Source organism: Canis lupus, chromosome 22 (genome assembly GCF_048164855.1).
Source record: "Canis lupus baileyi chromosome 22, mCanLup2.hap1, whole genome shotgun sequence".
NCBI lineage: Eukaryota > Metazoa > Chordata > Mammalia > Carnivora > Canidae > Canis > Canis lupus.
Window position 1 is genome coordinate 15,510,864 of NC_132859.1, and position 12,380 is coordinate 15,523,243.

Here is a 12,380-nt window from a genome sequence, read left to right on the forward strand (position 1 = left end):
GTCAGTAAGAAAGGAGGCCTTGTAGGGAATATAAGAATTCACCGGGAAGCTAGAAATCACGGTGTGGCAGTGGCTCCCCACTCGCTTACTACTTAAGGCTGATGCTTTTTAACCTCACTGCACAACGTTCCCTCCCACCAGGTACCTCGGCTCTGAAACCCTTCTGGAAACCTCTGTGCCTTGTGGGCAAATTCTGCAGGAGAATGTCTCTGTGCCCTCCCTGGCCTCGCCTGTGAATAAGGGGATAAACAGTCCCTTAAAGTACGGAGCTAAAAGAAGATTCTCAGGGAACTGGCTCTCTTCATCTAACGCCATCTCTGGGGCTGATTTTCCAGGCTCATGGCCTCATTCTCTCCATCTGCAAAACCTGCAGCTGACTTGGATGGTGCCCACATCCCCTCCAGAGGTGGGGTCCTGGGAACACCCCTCCCCCTCGGGCTGACAGGCCTTCCCAGGGGTGCAGAATTCCCTTAACTTCAAACCTCCTCAACTCTAATGGAGCAAATTATGTGATGCTTTATTTTTCCCAGCTTGAATGGGCAGAGCTAGCACCTCATAAAGTGACAAGGGAAAATATTTGGCTGGTTTCGTAAACCCGGGCCACAAAGGCTCACTTGTGATGGGAGGCCCTGCCCATCTGGGCAGTGAGGTCCACAGACACCACTGCCCGCCTGACACTGGCCACCTGTGTGCAGACCATGAGGCCTGGCAGGCTCTCAGCCCCACCAGGCCATCTCCTCCCACGCACTTCCCGACCCCAAGCTGCCAAAAACAACGCCAGCCATTAGCCGTGCACCGGGCATCCTCAGGGGCATGCCTGGGAGGCCCTCAAAGAAGCTTCTGTGGACCGGTCAGCAGCAGCCACCGGGAGATGTCTGCGCTGTGTCCGGGTCACAGTCTGGCCCCAGCAGGCTCCCCTCAAGGAACCCACCCACAAACTTCCCGCCTGCAGACTCCAGTGCTTTCCAGCCTCCCTGCCTCTGCTCCTGCCATCCCGCCTGCCTGAAACGCCTCTCTGGCCCTCTCCCTTGAGCCCATTCCTACTATGTGCCAGCCCTGCACAAGGTCCTCCTCCCAGAGGTCCATCCCTCTGTAGCTCTGCCCCCCAGGGGCCATGCCTTTCCACAAGCTGACAGCACTCATTGCTTGCACCCTCATTAGATAATTAATCACACCCTTCCGGGGGTGCCTTTATTATTTAATGCTGGCATTATTTCACTGACACCTCATTGATCTGAAACAGGGAAAGAGCTTTTTCAACATCAGTGAATTTTTCTGATCAATTATCCTTTTTTTTTTTAAGATTTTATTTATTTATTTATTCGAGAGAGAGAGAGAGAGAGAGAGAGAGAGAGAGAGAGAGAGGCAGAGGCACAGGCAGAGGGAGAAGCAGGCTCCATGCAGGGAGCCCGATGTGGGACTTGGTCCCAGGCCTCCAGGATCACGCTCTGGGCTGAAGGTGGTGCTAAACCGCTGAGCCACCCGGGCTGCCCTCAAATATCCCTTTAAGTACCACCCTACTTTTAGTTTGGGTGGGAATTTTTCTAAAATGCATTATGCCTTCCTCTTTAAAATTGTTTTCCAGTTTTACTGACATGTAATTAACATCTAACCCTGTACAGGCTTCTGGTGAACCCCAACGATCTAATCTACGCGCACCCTGTGGAAGGATGTTAGGCCCCCACCTAAAGCCGGCCACCCTAAACATCATGGAATCCATTTCAAGGATTCAGTTCGAAAAGAAAACAGCCACTGTTGGTCCCCTGCCTGTGACTTTGTTGGGCTTGGCCACCGGGGTGGGGACGGCGGTCCCCACTGAGGGTCCACACCCGCATGCCTGCTCCGGCCCCGCTGCCCACTCTCGCTGCTGCTTCTACCGGTGAAGGGAGGGGGAGGCAGAGGAGCAGGCTGTTGGACATGCTAGGAAGGTGTAGAGGAATCGAAAATAGCGTCTAAGATCTTTTGCTAAACTTCAAAACAGAAGCTGGGTTCCTTTCGAGGCCCTGAGTCTTTCCATTCATCCTCAGGGCCGAGGTGGCGTGGAGCTGAGGATGCCAATCGAACGTGCTGTTCCCCTGTGGCTGTGCCCCTCGGGTGACAAGCAGGCTCTGCTGTGCCCACACTCTGCTTGACCCCAAGTGGCTCGGTGATAAGACCCAGCAGACTTGCTCTGGGCCTTGTGTGACCGGCCTGTGGCCACCCCACGGCACCGTTCTCAGCTCTCCCTGTAGAACTAACTGCGTCCTGGAAGGGCAGGCCGGCTCAGCCTCGTCGATGCCTCAGAGGGGCCGTGGCTCCGGGTCGCTGGCGGCTGCTGGCTCCCGAGGATGCACATTTGGGACAGGTGACAAAGTCTAAATCCTGCTGGAGCTGGTTGTTGGGTCTGATCTCCGGTTCTTGGAAAACCGAGATGCACAGACACCTCTGCAGCACACAGGCCCGGCATGGCCACTTCGGAGCCATTTCGTGTCCTCTAAGTTACCACGGCTAGCTTAGGCTGCAGGAAATCCTTTTTTAAGGCCTGCGAATAGAGATGCTGGACAAAGGGCAGGCTGCGCATGGCGGTGACTGCACCTCTAGGATTCAGGGACGGTAGGAAGAAAGGGCCTAGAAGGCCCTTGGAGCCCAGGTGGGAGGTGGAGGCAGAGGCGTGGCCTCTCACCCACAGGCAGGATGCCTGGCGGCCCTGAGGCTTGGGGAGTCCTGCCGGGCAGCGTTCTCCTCCCTGGCGCTGCTTTCCTCCGGCAGTCGCATGGAACATAAGGCATCTCAAGGGTGCCACTTGGTCACCTGCCCTTGACCCCTGTTTGTGACTTTGTAAATCTCCTCACTCCCCAAATTATCCTAACCTGAAAGTCTTATCTACACAAAGCTTTACTTCCTGCTTGCTCCCTTTAACCTTTGTGGGACCCCACGTGTCCCTTCAGCCTTGTTTTTTGCCTTGCTCCATGCATGCAACTTGTGAATGCAGCTCCTAAATTATACCAGCCTCCTTCTCTCCTCAGGGCCTTTGCATATGCTCCTCCTTCTGCCTGGAATACCTTTTTCTTCACTCCCACCGTGGAACAGACACTTGACTCGTTAATTCCCCTCTAAACTTAAGAGGTCCCCGAGATTGGCCTTTTCTGACACCCCCCCCAAAGGCAGACCGGAGCCCCCTCAAGCACTCTCCCAGCACCCTCTGCTTCCCCTGTGTGCCACCCCAACACCACAGCAACCACAGGATAACTTCTGTAATTGGCTGTGACATGTCTCCTGCTGAGTTCAAAGTTCCAAGGCAGGCTCCCTGGCTCCCCTGTTCACTGTCTTATCAGCATTTTGCACAGGACCTGGTACCTAGGACATGGTCAGTAAATATTTAATCAATCACTACCATCCTCCCCTCTAACCCCAGCCAAGCTGAGCAGCCCCCACACCCAGAGCCCTTTTATAACTGTGACTTCTTGCTCTTTCTTCCTGGATACACCTTTCTCACCTAAGTAATTCCTGCTCTTTGATGAAGGAAGGAGTGAATCAATGAAAGCATGAACAAACGAACAAACTATTAGGATTTCAGTTCATTTATATGGGGATCGTGAAGGCCTCCACTGCCCTGGGGAGGCTCTGAACGTGTGGCTGGAGAAGCATTCACGGAGGAAAGAGCCTGGAGTGGGAGTATTGCCTGTAACAAAGCAGAATGAATTTACAAGCATCCCTGAAAATGCTTTCGGGAAATCCTAAAATGTCTCTGGTGAGCAAGGGCTAGTGAGTGGAAATGAATAGTGCAGAACCTATTACGATTAATTTAAGATGAGTGTGCATCATTGATGCCTCTCGTGTTGTGAGCCGTCTGCTGCTCAGCTTAAGGGAAAGGAAAAATATTTGTAAGGTGGACAGAACCTAGGTGTCCATCATTTGGGGAGTAATATGCAGGTAATGATAAGAGCTCCCCTGCAGTGGTCACTTCTATGTGCCAGTGCCGTGCTGGGCAGTATGTATCTGTTATATTACTTAGTCCTCAGGAGAATTGTGACAGGTGGGATCTATCTCCATTTTACAGATGAGAAGACAGAGGTTCAGAGAGGTTGAGGAGCTCAGCCACGATTATGGAACCAGTTGTGGCAGAGCTGGCTGGGCTGGACTCCAAAGTCTCTGCCCAGCTGCAGAATGAGATTCTGGGCAGGGGTCTCGGGGTGGCCTCCCCCAAGCTGAAGATGCGGCGTTGCCATGGAAACAAGGTCCCCGGCCTCTGGTCTGGCAAGGTCTGTTTCACCAAGTCTTTAGTTGGGTTTCCCCCAGTGACCCAGCCTGGGTGTCTGCAGTGGTGAGGGAGGAAGGGAAGGGCGGGCTGCTACAGAGCTTGGGCCAGCCTGCTGGGGGCTGTGGCAGTCCCCAAGCAGCTATGCTCTGAGGTCCCCCACCCTTCTCCACAGGGCCCCCCTCTACTGCCAGCCTTGGAAGGTCTGGATAGCAGGTTTTAGGGACCATATCATTCACCCGTGACAACCTCCACCTGTCTGTCTACACCTGCAGAGTTGTAGGCTTCACGAGAAGCCAGTCCTCTGCCTCCTTGCAGTGACATCCGCTGTGTGGTCATCCAACACTAGTGGGATAGCTACAGGGCTTGGGCCTGGAGAGCGGAGGCCTCTGACCAAGGACTCTGTTGGGTTTGTGCAACAAACATTCCCCAGGGAGCCGCCATGTGGTTAGCTCCCTGGGCACCCAGGCCATCCTCGTCTCTCTTTCTAGGCTCTAGGCCCACACCAGGGCTGCTAAGTCCTGGGATCCCGAATGCTCACTCTACAGGCTGTGCTCCTCCCATGCCCCTCTTCACCCTTGGCCTCACCTGTGGAAGCCATCTTGACCCATCTTTCTGAGCACAGAGGCCTTTGCTTCACGTTGGTTGAGCAGAGGAGCCTTTGCCCTATGAGTTCGACTGCTCTGTCTGCCCTAATACAGTGCCACAGACTAGAGGGGCTTAAGCAACAGAAATTTATGGTCTCACAGTTCTGGAGGCCACGAGTCCAAGATCAGAATGTCACCAGGGTGGGTTCCTTCAGGGGCTGTGAGGGCCTCACATCTGTTCTAGGCCTCTCCCCTAGCTTCTGGTGGTTTGCTGGCAGTCTTTGGTGGTTCTCGGGTTGGAGATATGCGCCCCAATCTCTGCCTTCCTGTTCATGTGACCTTCCCTCAGTGTCTGTGTCTCTATTTCCCTTTTTATAAGGATCTCCGTCATATTAGATTAGAACCCACACTAGTGATGTCATCTTACCACATCTTACTGTATCTCATTTCCAAATAAGGTCATGTTCTGAGATTCTGGGGGTTAGGACTTCAACATGAGAATATTAGGGGAACACAATTAAGCCCATACCACCCTGTTTCCTTTATGCAAGGAAAGACGAGGGCTACGAGGGAAGAACAAGACCAGCCCAGCAGCTGGCCCCTCTGCAGAGCCAGGAGAGGAAGAGTGAGACAGCACAGAGGGAGAGAGCCACCCAAGACCCCTGCCACAGACGAGTGGCTTCTCGGGCCTGGGCAAGACCAGTCAGGACAATCCTGGACACATGCCCAATGGTAGCGTAGTTTACCACAGTCCCCAGCAGAGGGGATTCTCAGAAGAAGGTAAACACAGGCTCTGCTGGACTGCAGCTCAGGGGACCCCAAGACTTGGCCTCAGCACTAGCCCCTTATGATGCCACAATCTCTTGTTCTGAACCAGGTCTGAGTTGACTAGAAAACACTCTCCCGACAAGACTGACCACCAAGCTCACTTAATAATACATCCTCTCTGAGGAAATGGTGCCCCAATCCTGAGATTCTGCAAGGCACCAGCCACTATTTGAACCTTTCACATATACATGTTTAATTAATTAGAGAAACCCTTTCTGGAAAATCAGTTTGGCACTGAGTATCAGCAATTTCAGAAACAGTTCATACTCCTTGACCTATTATTTTTACTCCTACCGATCTATCATGCTGATATAAATAAAAAGACCAGCAGGTGCAAAAGCATTCGACTGCATTGTTACTTATAAGAGGGAAAAGTTGGAAATAACCTAAATGTATATAATAGTGAGCAGTTAATTAAATTATGATATAATTACTTGGTCACGAACCATTTAGTTATTAAAAATTATACCATCCCACCACCACCACCACCACTTATCACTGTTCTGGAGTACTAGGATGGAGTGCAGTGATTTATCTAATCAAACAATTAGATAAAAGGAAGAAGGCAAAGTTGTCATTTTCTGCAGATGGTTTGCTTGTATACCTATAACACCCAGGAGAACCAAAAGAGGACCTTGGAGAGAAATAAGAATTCAGTGAGGCAGAAAATTACTGGTCATCAACAAATCAACAGCTTCCCTGTAGACATATAACAAGTTGGGAAATACAATGGAAGGTAGGATTCCTTTCATGATAACAACAAAAAAGATAAAATACTTGAGGATAAACACATCAGGAAATGTGTGAGGCTTGTGAGAGAAAAAACGTGAATCACAAGAAAGGACATAACAGAAACTGGAAATAAATGGAGAGACCTATTTTATGTTTGGGCCGCAGTCCTCGATAACTCAAAGATGTCAGCTGTCCCCTAAAATAACCCGAAAGTGTTGTATGATCTCAATTAAAGCACCAATGGGATTTGGGGGGAACTTGCCAGAATGATTAACTAAAGTTTATCTGGAAAAGTAAACACAAAAGAAGAAACAGAAAAATACTAAAATAAAAAATAATGTGGCAGGAGCTGTCCTTGGGGCTATTAAAACAGATTTAAAAAAATATTTTATTCGTTCATAAGAGACACTGAGAGAGAGGCAGAGACATAGGCAGAGGGAGAAGCAGGCTCCCTGCGGGGATCCCGATGCAGGACTAGATTCCAGGACCCTGGGATCACGACCTGCGCTGAAGGCTGATGCTCAACCACTGAGCTGCCCAGGTGTCCCTAAAACAGATTTTTAATCCTTGCACCGCAGTAATGAAAACCATTCGGCACTGCGCAAGGCCTAGGCAGCGTGACAGTGAAATGCTGCACTTCTCCAGCAATCGGTGAATCCCTGCTGCGGGGTGAGAAGGTGGTTGCCTGGGGAAACGAGGACAGGGATCTGACACACAGATGGACCGGGCTGTCGTCCCAGCCTGTGTGGCCCAGACGCCTGCAGTACCTCCTCCAAGCCTACCGGTTCATGCGAGTATGGGGAGAACTCACAGTAATGGGAACTCAGAGTAAGGGGGCTCAAATGCCATGGGGACACACTGATGGGCCGCTATTATTACTAGTAATTTATTCTTTTTTATTTTAAAATAATTTTAATGGTTAGGGGTACCTGGGTGGCTCAGTCAGTTAAGCCTCTGGCTCTTGATTTCCGCTCAGGTCATGCTCTCAGGGTCCTGGGATCAAGCCCCATGTCAGGCTCTGCACTCAGCGGAGGAGAGTCTGTCTGAGATTCTCTCCCTCTCCCCCCCCCCACCTGCTTGTAGGCACTTTGTCTCTCTCTCTCTCTCTCGATCTCTCAAATAAATAAATGTTAAAAAAAATACAATTAAAGATTGGATTATATTAATTATTTGAAGTTATTGAATTTATCTTCCGGATATGACCACATTGCCACCCAGTCTGAGGCTCACCAGCCCTCCGACCTGCTGCACCAGCCACGTCCTAGCACCATCCAGTCCTCCGTCCCGGGGATGGCTACCTGCACGTCCCTGAACCCGTCCCTCTGCCTTTAACAACGAGGAGACCAGTCTCTCTCTCTCCTTTGGGAGACCAGCAGAAAGTCAAAGCGGAGGCCTTAGGGGATAATCCCATGAAAAGATTGAGACTATAGGAGATGTAAGTCTTTGGAGAGAAACATGAGCAGCCTCGGAAACAGTGTCTACTGTTGGAAAGCCTCTGTTGGGGGCCCAGGATGGTATTATTGAAGATCTTCCCATTCCCAGGCTGGGAGAGGCCGGGGGCCTGGAGCAGGCAGTGTGGTGGGCCCAACGGCCGATGGAGGCCCTGGCCTGATGTCAGGGATGGCCTGCATTAGGGCACGGGGACCTTAGGTCACTCCGGGGCTGGGAGCTAGTGATGGAAAGGCCCAGGCGGGCCTGGCCTGCTTCCAGCTCCAACCCAGACTGTCAAGAAAGAATGGAACAAAAAAGAATGGTATTTCAGGATGATGAGTCTGGAAGGCACGTATAAAAGGCACGCACGCGGTTGAGGACAGGGAGCCCAGAGACAGGAAGTTCAGGCAGGATGCTGATGTGGCTGACCTGGAAAGAGCGGGCGCAAATGACAGGCCTGTTGCAGCCACGCAGCGCTCCAGGCACACGGCTCTGCATTATAAATCTTCCTGGATCCTTAAAATGCGCTGGAGGTTGGGGTAAATTTATTGGCTGGTTTGCTGGTAAACTTACTTGAAAGAAGGCAGCAAAATTAAAGTTAATACATTTATGTTTTAAATATCTGCCCTAGAAAAAGGGCATTATGTCAGGAAGCCAAGTGTAGTACAGCACAACTCAACTCACCGTCACACCTTCATTACGTCAAACTAAGGAGGTTGTATGTTTTAACGTGTCTGCTATGATGTTTCCAAATACGTAAGAAGCATAAGCCAGAAATGATAGATGACACCCAGTTTGGAATTAGAAACCCAAATGAGGGGATCCCTGGGTGGCTCAGTGGTTTAGTGCCTGCCTTTGGCCCAGGGCATGGTCCTGGAGTCCCGGGATCGAGTCCCGAGTCAGGTTCCCGGCATGGAGCCTGCTTCTCCCTCTGTCTCACTCTCTATGTCTATCATGAATAAATAAATAAAATCTTAAAAAAAAAAAAAAAAAAAGAAACCCAAATGATCTGCACACTCTAGGAAATTTGGCATAGTGCAGTAAGATGGGTCCCGTCAGGGTTTCCTATAAAGTCCTGTTTTTAAGCCTTGGAGATAAATCCAGCTGGCAGGACAAGGAGAACCGGCCTGACAGTATATTCTGTGAAATAAGAGTCATACACTTCTTGAGACTAGACAATGTGAGCTGGCTGCTTAGTTAGCTGAGACTAACAGAGGCTACATCAAAAGAAGTATGTGGTCCAGATGAAAGGAGGTGAGGTTCCACTATACCCCGTGTTGGAGAGCCCTGACTATCTACCAGACCATCTACCTCCTTTGCTCTTTGCATCTACCTCATTTGCTGTCTTATGAACCTATTTGGCTCATTTACCTATAGCCCTAGGTCGTCATCACCTCCCAGATTTGGCTCCTCTTCCAGAGGGAAGCATACGTGGTGCTGTCACTTCTGTGTCAGGTGTAATTTCCTACTCCTTCTATGCTCTTCTTATGGTTTTTCCAAATCCAGGCCCAGACTCCGAGCCCAGGCTCTGTCACAGGGGTCTCGCGGGTGTCCACAGTTTGGACCCAAGATCTCCATCATCTTGGGAGAGTCCCTCCACCCACAGCGCCAGCTCCACCTGGTTAGCCCCCGGCCCAGCCTCCAAAGCAGAAGGCACTGAAGCGGATGACCTCAAATGCCCTGGGGGATGGGACACCAGGGATCCCTAGCCGTCCGTCCGTCCGTCCGTCCGTGTGTGCGTTCCAGGCCCCAGCTGCTTCCCAGGAAGGTTTGGGCGGATCCGGGCTCCCCTCCCCCATCGATTCCCTCACTTAGGGAAAAAAGCGAGAATTCCCTCTTTCCCCCTGATGTCTGGGGCCTTGCCGACAACAGGGCCAGATGACACTGGGATGTATATGAGTTTTGACAACATCAAGTCCCAGAGAAGTCTCAGGGGAGCCGGGCAGGGAGCAGGTGGGGGAGCGAGGGATGAATAAGCCTGTTCTGAGCCCCAGGACAGCCTCTTCCATCACGCACTTGTATTCATCCCGTAGCCGCGCTCCAGGCAGCGGCCCAGACAGCACAGAGCACACAGCTGTTGAGGCGCTTACAGTCTCAAATTTTCCGCCTCCGAGTAGCCCGGAAATCCCTTCCTGAACATGCCCTCGGCAGCCCGGCCCGCGGCAACGGTCCCCGGGACTCCGCAGGCTGCCCCCTCACCCCGCGCCCCCTCGTCCTCACCCGGACGCGAGCAGGGTCCGCGGCTGCATTGCTCAGGCCTTTCCTCATCAAGTGCTTCCTTGGTGCCCCTGAGGCACTTCTGAGTGCCCACCTTGCACCCCTCTTGTTCTCTGAGGTGGAAAGTGCAGCCACAGAGAAAACGGGTAGCGTGGGGGACAAGGGAAGCCCGGGCAGGACGGCAGGGACACTGAGGCAGGAGGTGTTCTTCAGCGGCTTGCAGCGGGACGGGGCGCAACGCAGGCGGCCTTCCAGAAGGCGCACCCAGGGCGATCCCGAGGACAGGAGGCGGTACAGCAGCTCCACACCGTGACGGAGGGCTGCTCCCCGGAGCAATGGGGTGGCACAGCCAGCTCCCACAGCGGGCGACGCCCTCAGCGCCGGTGGGGACACTGAGGCCAGGCCAGGGGGCGCGGAGGGCACCGGCCAGTCAGCTCAGGCCCCGGGAGGGATGACAGGTCCTCCACTAGAGCCTCGGTCCTAGCCCGTGACAGCTTCCTCCTCAGGGCACAGTAAAGGGGTTTCCACTTGAAAGCCTTTTGTTACAGGACTTTTGGGATCAGCTAAAAAAGAAAAAGAAAAAGAAAAAGATAAAGGAAAAGAAAAAGGAAAAGGAAAAGGAAAAGGAAAGGAAAAGGAAAAAAGGAAAAGGAAAAGGAAAAGGGAAGAGGAGAGGAGAGGAGAGGAGAGGAGAGGAGAGGAGAGGAGAGGAGAGGAGAGGAGAGGAGAGGAGAGGAGAGGAGAGGAGAGGAAAGGAAAGGAAAGGAAAGGAAAGGAAAGAAAAAAGAAAAGAAAAGAAAAGGAAAAGGAAAAGGAAAAGGAAAAGAAAGGAAAGGAAAAAGAAAAAGGCCAAGAAGAAGCAAAAGATCTAACCTGTGTTCTCTTCAGGTCAACTCAAAAATTGCCTCCTCTTGGGACGCCTGGGTGGGTCAGTGGTTTGGCGCCCGCCTTCAGCCCAGGGCGTGATCCTGGAGACCCGGGATTGAGTCCTATGTCGCGCTCCCTGCATGGAGCCTGCCTCTCTCTATCTCTCATTAATAAATTTTTAAAAATCTTAAAAAAAAATTGCCTCCTCCGAGAGGCCTTCTCTTTTCAGGGCACAGAATTTTGTGGAAGGAGTGGCTAGCTGCTCAGCTTAGCTGCCCCCACGAGGTGGGTGTGCAGGCAGGGAGCCACCCCAAGGGTGAGGCTGGCTCAGTGGCTCCTTGGGATGCCCTGTGGTAGTCAGCACAGATCTGCATAGAGCCCGCATGAAGTCGAGCACTCACCAAGTTCCCAAGCACCTACCGTGCAGGCCATGCTGTGGAGGAGGGAGTGGGGGTGGACAATGCCTGGTCGGGCAGAGGGAGCCGAGGCAGAGGAACAGGGGCTGCTAGAGGAGCCACTGGAGGAAGAGGAGGATGGACACGAGCTTCCTTGGCTACAGAGCGGGACCACTGTACCCCAACTGGCCCCAGGCAGCAAGACTGCTGCAAATATTGTTCTAGACACAGAATAAGCAAAGCCAGCTACCGGGCGCCAAAGAGAACCAGGCCAGGCCTGGGTGGCATTTGTTAAATGTTGACTGTTAAATGTAAACCAGGCACCTGGCTGACTTTTTTTATAGACACCACCCCACTATAAAGCACCCTGCCATCCCAGAGGGAGATGCCACTGGCACCTATTTCCTAGAAAAGGAAACTGAGGCCCAGAACGTGGCAATGACTTGCCCAAGGTCATATAGAATGTTTATGTGGTGTCAGAGGGGGAGGCCGTTTGGCGGGAGTTCAGGGAATGGGCAGATGGCTCTCCATACCCAGTTGGTAAGGAAGACAATCGGCTTCCAGTTTGCGTCTCTTGCAGAGGTTGAGCTGCTCATAAAAATATATATAAGTGTGTGTGATAAATATGCATGTGGAAGGAGGGAAGAGGGGAGACCAGCCAGGCCCTGGCGGCTGGCACACAGCCCTCCTCCAACAGTGCATGGTGGTAAGGTGGCTCTGGAGGTCCGGAAGCTTCCCCAGCTGTGACTAATCCACTGTGGGCCTCATGCCCAGCTTAACCTCTCTGGGCCTCCTCTTTGTCACTTAAGATCAAACATTCTGATGAATTAAATTATGCTCAGTTAGTACAACAGAACGAGCATGGTTTTGAAATGAGACAGACCGGGTTTGGATGCTGGCTCTGCCACTTGTTAGCTGAGTGACCTTGGGCAAATTTAGTGACCTCTCTGAGCCCCAGTGACCTCATCTACAAAATAGAAGAGGAAGTAACGTCTACGGGGCAGATCTGCTGGGAAGACTGACAATATGAAAAGTGCCCACCGCAATATACGGCATTACTACGTATTTTATTACTGTTGTCATTAT

General features: G+C 51.9%; 1 protein-coding gene across 5 annotated transcripts in view; it reads right to left on the reverse strand.

Moving 5' to 3' along the window:
• The window catches only part of SPSB4 (splA/ryanodine receptor domain and SOCS box containing 4), an 81,380-nt gene that overhangs the window by 26,529 nt on the left and 42,471 nt on the right, over window positions 1-12,380 (reverse strand). Inside the window, exon 4 of one of the 5 annotated variants that reach the window (XM_072792497.1) lies at window positions 3,549-3,661. The exons of 3 other annotated variants lie outside the window; for them this stretch is intronic. In XM_072792497.1, the coding sequence (XP_072648598.1) occupies window positions 3,558-3,661 (104 nt within the window). In that variant the 3' untranslated portion in view covers window positions 3,549-3,557. Of the gene's footprint in view, window positions 1-3,548; window positions 3,662-12,380 lie in introns of those variants that run through there. One more of the 5 variants, XM_072792499.1, reaches the window with a different exon arrangement.